The 11,571-nt window shown below is 37.4% G+C and overlaps 1 protein-coding gene across 1 annotated transcript; it reads left to right on the forward strand.

Annotated features, from left to right (window-relative positions):
• The first annotated feature begins 54 nt into the window (after nt 1-54).
• Nucleotides 55-8,524, forward strand: polr1c (RNA polymerase I and III subunit C). The gene is made up of 9 exons (XM_053501310.1): nt 55-137; nt 356-427; nt 528-635; nt 2,108-2,240; nt 2,319-2,438; nt 2,865-3,017; nt 5,671-5,820; nt 7,730-7,846; nt 7,949-8,524. Exons 1-9 carry the CDS (start codon nt 66-68, stop codon nt 8,068-8,070), a joined length of 1,047 nt encoding a protein of 348 aa, XP_053357285.1. The 5' UTR covers nt 55-65; the 3' UTR covers nt 8,071-8,524.
• The last annotated feature ends 3,047 nt before the right edge of the window (nt 8,525-11,571 follow it).

Genomic DNA, 11,571 nt, shown 5'->3' on the forward strand with positions numbered 1-11,571 from the left:
TAGGTTTTGGGGCGGAAGTAGTAGTAGTAGTAGTAGGAGGAGGTGGAGGTGGAAAGCGGGTAAAAATGGCGGCGTCTATGAGCAACGTGGATGAGATCCGTGACAGGGTGATTTTGGGTGAATTTGGCGTGAAAAATGTATGTGTAACATCTTCGGCTTATACATACCATTAGTTTGTTATCAGGTTTATATTAACATAAAGGCTGCTGATAATAAGAGACATGTTTTTTTGTGTTAATGCCTGTTTACATTGACGCTGACAGTAGCTACATCATGTGTAATTGATAAGAGCGAAAAAAATATTTATTTAAGATTTCCTGGATGTATTGAGTAAAGCTTTAATGTGTTTGAACAGGTCCATTCTACAAATTTTCCCGGTAATTATCCTGGATATGATGACACATGGGACCTCAATAACTTCAAAAAGGTAATGGTACTTTTGAAGATTTAGCTTCTCATACTTTGTATATACTTTATATGTCTGATCTTTTGCACATGCTGTACTTTTTCATACTGTCATATAACAGAATTTCAGGCTCGATGTTGTTCATATGGATGAGAACACGTTGGAGTTTGATATGGTGGGAATAGACGCTGCCATTGCCAATGCTTTCAGGCGGATATTATTAGCTGAGGTATGTCATTATTGTTAGCTTTTCCTATTGTGCATGATCATGAAAACAGACTATGTAAACGTGGTACATGTTTCTGCGAAGTGACTACAAGCTTCATTTTTTTCTGTCCCGGAGGACGAAGCCATCCACAATGAATTAACTAGTAAATGATAATTCCCTCGCACGCTCCCATTCCTGTACCTGATTATTCTGCTAGTGTGAGGCAGTGAATGCAGTGGATGGCAGTTGCTGTAAAGAGAATAAGAAGGGCGTATTGATGGTCACACCTGCTCTGCTAAGAAACACAGTTTCGCACAGTGAATGGGCTCTTCTTTAAGAACCCCCGATTAAAACTCTAACAGCACAAATCCATTACAGCAGCACAGCATTGCACAATGACCTATTTTTAAAAATATATAATAAACTGCTTATATGGGGGTCCTGCTGGTGTGTAGACGGAGGAGGCTTTAGACATCATCTGTGCTTTTGGTTTTTCTCATATGTCATGTATTGAGTGTATGTGCCCTGCGATTGATTGCCACCCTGTCCAGGGTGTACTCTGCCTCGTGCACCAAGCCTCCTGGGATAGACTCCAAGACCGTGCGATCCTGAATACAGGATAAAGCGGTATAGATGATGATTGAGCGCGAGTGAAAATGTTATGTAGGACTAAAGTTATCATTAGTTTTAAAACTTATAGTAAATCCATAAAAACATGCAATCTTTTAAATCTGTGCTATTTCTTTGCCTCTGTTACTCATCTGTTTTTTTTTTTTGTTTTTTTGCTTAGTCATGTTTGTATAGTTTGTATAGTATAAATATCTGTTTATCATACTGCCTAGTTTGTGCTTAAAAAAAAGGATATGCCACTCTAGATTGCACAATCCTGACTCCATATATATTTAGCAAAACATAGTAATTTGTGGGATGTAACTGCAAGTATATTTCAGACTTTTAGGAAACACTAATGTTTATTCTCATTTTGCTAAACACTACATATTGATTTAATCTCTTATTTTTAGTGATGCATTCATCGACTTGCTTTGGATGAATGCAACACTATAAATAAGAGATTTTTTTCCCCTAGATTGCAGTAATGTACTTTACTGATTTCTATACCATTTAATTAAATGGTTGTAGACCTCAGACCATAAAACCATAATATGTGGTTCTTCTCCAAATCTTTGCCATAAAGTTGGAAACACACAAGTGTCTAGGATTTCTTTGTGAACTATAGCATTAATATTTTCCTTTATTACAAATAAGCAGAGAAGACCGGATGTTGTTATTACAGCAGATTTGTAATTGAATCTTGAATAAAATGTTCAGAGAGTACATATGGGAATTATTGCTCAGGTGGCCATGTGTCTTTTTAGCCATGAGGTGTGTGTATATACTGTAGATGGTGTTACTTTTTTTGCCTGTATGATGTATTGATTGTGTGCTGATTCTCCAAGTCATGAAACTACTTTCATCATATTTTCCATATTTAGGTCCCAACTATGGCTGTTGAAAAGGTTTTCATTTACAACAATACATCTATAATTCAAGATGAGATCTTAGCACACCGACTTGGCTTGGTACCCATCAAAGCTGATCCTCGTCTTTTTGAGTATAGAAACACCGGTAAGACTATTTCTTCCTCATTCTTGTACTTTATTTAGCACATGGTTTAACATGGATGTGTGTGTTCTTTTCTGTTAGGAGATGAGGAAGGCACAGAAATTGACACAATTCAGCTTCAGTTGAAGATCAAGTGCACAAGGAATCCCAGAGCATCTAAAGATGCCTCTGATCCCAAGGAGTTATACCTCAATCACATGGGTAAGTAGATAAAAAAAATAATTTAGTGGTGTAGCTGAGAGATTGTGCATGATATGTGGGTATATAAAGTATTTTTTTGTTGTTGTTATTGAAAGAATTTTTAGTTTTTGTTTTACCTGTATTATATGTAACTTTGTTTTTTGTTTGATGATTACACTTGACATCTCATTTTGAGGCTGCTCTAACCATACATATTTTTTAATGCAGTCATCATTACAAATGAAAAAAGATTTCCAATGAAATGTATAGATGCCTGAAAATAAATAACATAGTATAGTATTTGTATTAATAACGTGATTTGATCAAAGAGTTCTGCGCAGGCTGTCAGGCGGATCCTCTGCTAAAGACTTGAATATCATATTCTGTTCCTATGTTAAGTTGATAAGTTAAGCGATTATAATTCTCCTTATTGTGTTATTTTATTAGTGTATTCCAGGGACATGAAGTGGGTACCTATTGGAAATCAGGCTGACGTGTTTGCTGATGCTAATATTGGTCCCGTGCATGAAGACATCCTCTTGGCGCAGCTCCGGCCAGGTCAAGAGCTGGATATAGTTATGCACTGCGTTAAAGGAATAGGTAAAGAAATATGAGCTTTTGCATATCTACCATAACAATATGGCATGTGATTCATAGGAATTTATTATATCTAAAAAGAGTCACCTGGTACTACTGACATTAATAAAAAAAAATGTAAAAACATATTGGAGGAAGATGCTAGTGGAAAGCACTGTAGCCTCACACCTCCACGATCGGTGGTTTCAAGTCTTGTTTTTGGGTCTATGGAGTTCTCCTTGTGCTTAGGGGGTTTGGCCTTTCCAAATTGCCTGTAGTTTGTGTGTGATTGGGGGTATGTCTGTGCTGCTTCTGTCCTGCAATAGATTGGCACACCATCCAGGGTGGCCTGCCATGTGACCAGAGTACAGTATAAGCAGTATAGAGGATGAGTTAGGTTTAGTACAGACAATTCACACATACAGTATTAGATGTATAATGGTTTTTAATTAACTTAGAAATGTTCTTTAAAACACTTTTTTCTTTTTTTTTCTTTTTTTTTACACTTCAAAGGTATTTCAAAAATTTAGGACAAATATTGATGCTGCCTGATTGTTTCCACAGAATCTTCGGAAAAATTTAACCAACTGGAGTTTTACTGTTTAATAGGTTTGGAAGCCAGTCTCTTGTTAGAGTCTAACAGTTGTTAGTTTTGAATCCATTTTAAACACAGTCTTGGATATAAAATATTGAAATAAGTTTTTGGGGCTTTACAACAATTAAAAGCAGAACTTTTTAAAGAAAAACAGACCTTGGAGAATCCCTAAAGTATGTTTATTAACACTTCAACCATATTTATCCTTCTGTTAGGAGTTTCCAGTCCATGAGGTTTTCCTTTTTTCATAGTACAGAAAAACATGTCAAAATAATTGATTGTGGTGATGGTGAACATGCTACAGATGTGGTGGCCCATTGGAAATTTTAGCATGATGTAAAGTACCAGGGTGTTTTACAGCACCACACTAAGGTTTCTGACTCTATCCTGGTACATGATTTAATAATACATATGGTACATGGTTCTGTCATGTATTGTAGTATGGTATTATGGAACACATACCAGGATACTGTCAAAAACTGTACCCTGTCATACTAACAGTATGCTCAAAAGGATGTATAAGAAAGTATCAAAAAGTTTTGATACTTGTTTTGTAACACGCCAACAGATGGCAGCATAAGGGTTCACACAGAGTCACATGGAGCACCGACCTTCATAAGTCAGTGTGCCAAAAGACATCGTCCTGTGTACATCAGGAGCTGTGGAACTGGTGCTAATCTGACCGTGTGTGTTACCGGAATTTACAGTTTAAACAAAAATGCTTGAAGTTTAATTTTTCTTGTGCATCTCTGAACTAATATTTAGTTGTATAACCGTGGTTTCTGATAACTGCTTCACATTTGTGACAATTGTACTACATGCCACAATTCCTCTGCATTTTTTGGTTTTGCCTCAGAAACAGCATTTTTAATGTCAGCCCACAACTTTTCTATTGGATTAGGGTCTGGGGATTGGGCTGGCCACTCCATGACGTCAATCTTGTTGGTCTGGAACCAAGATGCTGCTCGCTTACCGATGTGTTTTGGGTCGTTGTCTTGTTGAAACACCCATTTCAAGGGCTTTTCCTCTTCGGCATAAGGCAACGTGACCTCTTTAAGTATTCCGATGTACTCAAATTGATCCATAATCCCTGAAATGTGATAAATAGGCCCAACACCATAGTACGAGAAGCATCCCCATATCATGATCCTTGTGCGTCCATGCTTCACTGTCTTTACAGTGTACTGTGGCTTGTTTAGGGGTCGTCTGACAAACTGTCTGCGGCCTCTAGACCCAAAAAGAACAATCTTGCTTTCATCAGTTCACAAAATATTGCGTCATTTCTCTTAAGGCCAGTCAATGTGTTTTTCGGCGAACTGTAACCTCTTCAGCACGTCTTTTTTTCAACAGTGGGACTTTGTGGGGGCTTCTTGCTAATAGCTTGACTTCACATAGCCGTCTTCCAATAGTAACAGTACTAACGGGTAACTTTAGATGTTCTTTGAGTCAATTTTGTTATTCTTCGATCCATTCGAATGGTAGTTTTCCGTTTTCTTCCACGTCTTTCTGATTTTGGTCTCCCTTTAAAGCTTAAAAATGATTTGATATCATTTTAGCAGAGCAGCCTATTATTTTCTGCAGTTCTTTGTACGTTTTCCCATCTTTAATCAACTTTAAAATCAAAGTATGCTGTTCTTCTGAACAATGTTTGGACAACCCATTTTACACTGATTTTCAGAGAGAAATGCACAGGACAAACTTTTCTGCATTTATCCTTAAATGACACCTGTTTTTCTAATAGTAACGGTTTTTCACAGAATAGTTTACCTCTCTAATGGAACTCCACTGCTATTTTTTTTAACAGACTAATATTTGTTTTTCTTCACTAACAATAAATTTAGCACATTTGTAGTATGTGCAGGGTGTCCAATGCATTTATGTGATTTAAATTAAAAGTTATATGGATATGGAGCTTTACTCACTTTTTTCAACATTTTGAACACCACTGTGTACCATAGTATTACTGTGAAGTAATGTTGAATGCTCAAATTTACCATAGTAAAAATTTCTTTTATAATGCTGAGTTCTGTCTGAATTGTGGCGTGCAAAAATTCGTATCTGTCTCCTCTTCATGCTGTGTAGGTAAGGATCATGCTAAGTTTTCCCCAGTGGCCACCGCTAGTTATAGGCTACTTCCTGAGATCACATTACTGCAGACCATTGAAGGAGAAAAAGCTGAGAGATTAAAGCGCTGCTTCTCACCTGGAGTTATTGCATTGGAGGATGTTAATGGTATGATTCTCTTTCTCTCTCTCTCGCCCTCTTTCAGCCGGGCTCTTCACAGCCACATTAAAGCAGTACACACATTTTAAAATCTACATGTCCTCATTTTATATATATATATATATATATATATATATATATATATATAATATATACAGTATCTCACAAAAGTGAGTTCACTATTTGTAAATATTTTATTATATCTTTTCAAGGGACAATGCTAAAGATATGAAACTCTGATAGAATGTAAAGTAATCAGTGTACAGCTTGTATAATGCTGTAAAGTTGATGTCCCCTCAAAATAACTCGACACACAGCCATCAATGTCTGAACTGCTGGCAACAAAAGTGGGTACACCCCTAAATGAAAATGTTCAAACTGTGCCCAATTACCCCTTTTCCCTTCCAGTTGTCATGTCACTCGTTATTGTTACAAGGTCTCAGGTGTCCTTGGGGAGCAGGTGTGTTAAATTTGGTGTTATCGCTCTCACACTCTCATACTGGTCACTAGACGTTTAACATGGCACCTCATGGCAAAGAATTCTCTGAGGATCTGAAAGAAAGAATTATTGCTCTACACAAAGATGGCCTAGGCTATAAGAAGATTGCTAACACCCTGAAACTGAGCTGCAACACGGTGGCTAAGACCATACAGCGGTTTAAAAGGACAGGTTCCACTCAGAACAGGCCCCGCCATGGTAGACCAAAGAAGTTGAGTGCACGTGCTCGGCGTCATGTCCAGAGGTTGGCTTTTGAAAATAGACATGTGAGTGCTGCCAGCATTGCTGCAGAGGTTGAAGGGATGGGGAGCCTGCCTGTCAGTGCTCAAACCATATGCCGCACACTGCATCAAATTGGTCTGCATGGCTGTCGTCCCAGAAGAAAGCCTCTTTTAAAGATGGTGCACAAAAAAGCCCACCAACAGTTTGCTGAAGACAAGCAGACTAAGGACACTGATTACTGGAACCACATCCTGTGGTTTGATGAGACCAAGATAAACTTATTTGGTCCAGATGGTGTCAAGCGTGTGTGGCGGCGACCAGGTGAGGAGTACAAAGACAGATATGTCTTGCCTACAGTCAAGCATGGTGGTGGGAGTGTCATGGTTTGGGGCTGCATAAGTGCTGCCGGCACTGGGGAACTACAGTTCATTGGGGGAACCATGAATGCCAACATGTACTGTGCCATACTGAAGAAGTGCATGATCCCCTGTCTTCGGAAACTGGGCCGTAGAGCAGTATTCCAACATGATAATAACCCCAAACACACTTCCAAGACAGCCACTGCCTTGCTGAAGAAACTGAGTGTAAAGGTGCTGGACTGGCCAAGCATGTCTCCAGACCTAAACCCTATTGAGCATCCGTGGGGCATCCTCAAACGGAAGGTGAAGAAGCGCAAGGTGTCCAACATCCACCAGCTTCGTGACGTGATCAAGGAGGAGTGGAAGATGATTCCCGTGGCAACCTGTGAAGCTCTAGTGAACTCCCTGCCCAAGAGAGTTAAGGCAGTGCTGGAAAATAATGGTGGCCACACAAAATATTGACATTGGGCACAGTTTGAACATTTTCATTTAGGGGTGTACTCACTTTTGTTGCCAGCAGTTCAGACATTAATTGCTGTGTGTTGAGTTATTTTAAGGGGACATCAACTTTACAAGCTGTACACTGATCACTTTACATTCCTTTTAGAGTTTCATATCTTTAGCGTTGTCCCTTAAAAAGATATAATAAAATATTTACAAAAATGTGAGGGGTGTACTCACTTTTGTGAGATACTGTGTGTATATGTATGTGTGTGTGTGTGTGTATGTGTATATATGTATATATGTATATATATATATATATATATATATATATATATATATATATATATATATATATAAATTATTATTTTTTTTATTAACAAAATATTAACTTAAGGAAAACAAGTGGCCAAGGTAATCAACAGTCGTTTGGATACGTGCAGCAGAGAAGTGCTTAGACATGATGACCTAAAGAGCTTGGTCAAACTCGGAAGAGTACGGGACCACTTCATATGTACGTATTCTAAGCGTGAAAAGTTTGAACAACAATGGCCATTCTTCCAGCTACAGTTGGGTGAGGTCACTAGTTAATGTTTCTCTTGTCTCTCTGTTTCAGTTTCAGTGGAGTCTACTGGAATTTTACCACCTGATGTCTTGGTCAGTGAGGCAATCAATGTACTCATAGCAAAATGCCAGAAATTTCTGACTAAGCTTGACTCAATGACTGACATGGAATAAATGGAGGGACATTATACTGAAATGGAATAGAGGAACCAACCCACAACTCTCACAACCTTAAATGTGTTGTAATGTTGGGTAGTGAAAGCAGTGTATATTAGGAAGTGTCTTCTTCTCCAACCATAACAGCCTTGAATTCGACAGGAACGCTTGATGATATTAGATCCTTATCAGCACAGATTTCAATGTTAGGTTAAATGGACATGACTACAAGAGGAAGTGATCTATTCATATTCTTAAAGCATCTACTTAAAGCAGCTGTGGCATTGTTTGGCTGGTCCTGATAAATGATTATGAGCTTAAGCTTTATTTTTGGCAATCGCCCATGTCTAGACGAAGGCATCAGTGGTCTGCTGAGACTCACTGTTCATATTTCTCCATAAATTTGTTTGACATAAAACATTTTGCATTGTTTGTATTAAAGTTATTGACAAAATGTCATCTGATACTTCCATTTCTCCCTGTCAAATGTGTTTTTTTTTTAATTGTAGTTCTGCTTTGCAGTTAATTTATTTTCTACAGTGTTCAAATACTTAATTTGTTTATGTAGTGTAAAAGTTAACTTTTTTTGTTCTTAAAGTTACTTTACAATATTAATAATGATTTAAATCTTTTAATAATTAAAATGTTTCTGTGAAATGTAACTGTTTTTCCACTGAAAGCAGAGTGTGGTAACTGGGTTAGACCCAGTTACTTTATTGGGATTACCCTATCCACAGGAGGTTACAAGTACTTACTGATATTTATGTATAGTTTAAGTAGGATCCCATTTAGACATAAAAATACTGTACACCACCACAATACTTGTTTGCATAAAAAATGCGTAGCAAACAAATTTAGGATATATCTTGTTAAACTGGTAATACTTTCTTATCTTTTGCTGTTCCTATCTTTTGTCTGTATTATAATTCCTATCTTTAGCTAACGATAGCATATACTTTACTGAAGGAATTAAACATTATGCATGCTTACAATGAGTATTGTTATCATTAAAAACACATTTGGGCTATTTTTCACATTTTTTCACTAAATTTGCTTGTTGTTGCACATTAGATTTCTTAGCAATCCAAAACATTTAACAATAAAATGAATTGAGACCGTTTTACTACCTTGTTCAGTTTAGCATCATATGCAACACGGTTATGTTTATTGATGTTAGGCTTCATACAAAGGTGGCATTGGCTATGTCAAAACAGCTTTTTAAAGAGAACTGATTATTCTTGAATAATTTATAGGGGTATGTGATTGGATCTGTCTATTGCAAAGCATTTATGGTGTTGTGTTATTAAGCAGGTTTTCTGGTCTTTGTAATTGGATTTTACAGACAATACAACTGGAAATTTGGCTTCTGAGTTACCAAATTGATCTCTGCTTGTGTATTTCCAGAAGGTCAGTGAAGTCTTTGTTGTGGCATGCAACACAAGCTTCAAAAAACAATCTAGCTCAATAGAAGAGCTGAAATATCAGCTTAATGAACTACAACAGATGTACTGGAAGCAGGTAACGCCAACAAGTCTCCAGAACTGTAATAGAGGCCCTATGATAAATGATAATACAGTATACCTATTCCTGCCATGGTTTTACTCAGTATAAACTTTTTAGACGATTTCTTTGCCACTTAAGTTAATTAGATTTTGAAGCAATATAACATTGACTCATATTACACCATTTACGCGATGCTAAATTGTGTAATTGTAGCAGATGGACTAAATTATGTAGTGCCAGTGTGACTCAGTTTGGGCACTGAACTGAGAACTCAGAATCTCAGGTAGCAGAGGTTGGCAGTGCATGCTGAGCCACACAGACTTGGCTTTATTTGATGGTCTACTCAGTGTGCTCTATGGTTTCCTTTTTTTGAGATGTTTTGGAATTAGACATGTATGCTGTTTTAAATACAGTGTGAATAAATACACTACTCTTTTAGTGTATTGTGCTTCACAAGTGTCAATACAGTTGTTGTTAGGAGAACAGGATCAGTAGTTGGCCTAAAGTTAGACTCGCTGGAGTTTGTGCTGGAAAGGAGAACCTTCAACACAATGCTGTCCATCTTGTCCAGCACCGACTTCCCACTATATGGAGCTTTTGCCAAGCAAAAGAGCATTTTCAGTGGTAGATTTCCATCACAGAGCTGCTCTATGGACCGACTAAGTAAATCCTTTGTCTCCAGGGCAATATGTTGTGTTAAAACATCTTTATGGTGCCGGGGAACATCGATTGCGATTCTTGGTCGTGATGGTCCGTCTGTTAATATACATTCTCTATTAAACATATAGCTGTCCTTCATAACACACTCACTGTTCATAATCATATTTATCCACTGATCAAGTGTCCTAATCAACATTGACCTTCATTGCGTCATTCTTGCACCACTCACTTTTTACACTGCTGGCAGTTTTTAATTGCTATATCTTAAGTTGCACATCTCAATTCACACTATTCTATAAACTGAATATTTATCCTCATTTGATTATATTTTGCACATATTTACCTCATTCTTTGTCAATCTTTATATATATTTATATCAGCCATAATGTTATGACCATCCGCCTAATATTGAGTAGTGATCTGTCTAGAGAAACCAGCATTAACCTTTGCAGTAATTAGAGCAACAGTAGCTCTTCTATTCAATTGAACTACATGGGCCAGCCTTTACTCCCCATGTGCATCAATAAGCTTTGCCCACCCGTGACTAGTTTACCGTTTTTTTCTTCATTGGACCACTGGAACCGACTGGGAACATCCCACAAGTGCTATAAAAAAATGGGTAAACATAAGGATTTGAGTGACTTTGACAAGGGCCAAATTGTGGTGGCTAGACAGCTCTGTTAGTGCAATTCCAAAACTGCTGTTCTTGTGGGATGTTTTCGGTCTGCAAAAAGTCGTCCAAGGGATTAATTTATAACAATTAAGTTCATTGTTAAAACCTAGGATCATATAGCCCAAACAATGTTTAAACATTATAAAATGTGATGACATACTGGGATAATGTCATCATGTTTTGCAATGTGCCTGGAGCTTAGTAACTTAATAACCAAACTTCTCAAAAGTTCATGAATTACTTGTCACTTGTTAATAAATACAGCTATATCACTCATCGACAATAATATATAATTACATCTTATACAATTATTGGTTATATAATAGAGCTAATAATATAATAATAAATATTCTGTTTTAATTATTTTTTAATAATTGGTTCTTTTATTTTGTAGGTGGTGTCTGTTCTGGCACTGGCGGATGATCAGATATAAATCCTTTCTCCTCCAGATGGGCTGCATTGCCATTGAGGCTAATTACTGGAGGAGGCTGAAGTCACTACAGCTGCACTGCATCATTTTAAGCATGTTTCTGCCAACAAACCACCAAGCCAGACAACAACACACAAACACACACACGCATACACACACACACTGGCTGGTGTACGCACATGTGCACATGCACACATGCACACACATAGAAGGCAGTTTAATTTAGGTCAGAACATTATGTGTGGTGTCTAGA

Source organism: Clarias gariepinus, chromosome 8 (genome assembly GCF_024256425.1).
Source record: "Clarias gariepinus isolate MV-2021 ecotype Netherlands chromosome 8, CGAR_prim_01v2, whole genome shotgun sequence".
NCBI classification, from domain to species: domain Eukaryota; kingdom Metazoa; phylum Chordata; class Actinopteri; order Siluriformes; family Clariidae; genus Clarias; species Clarias gariepinus.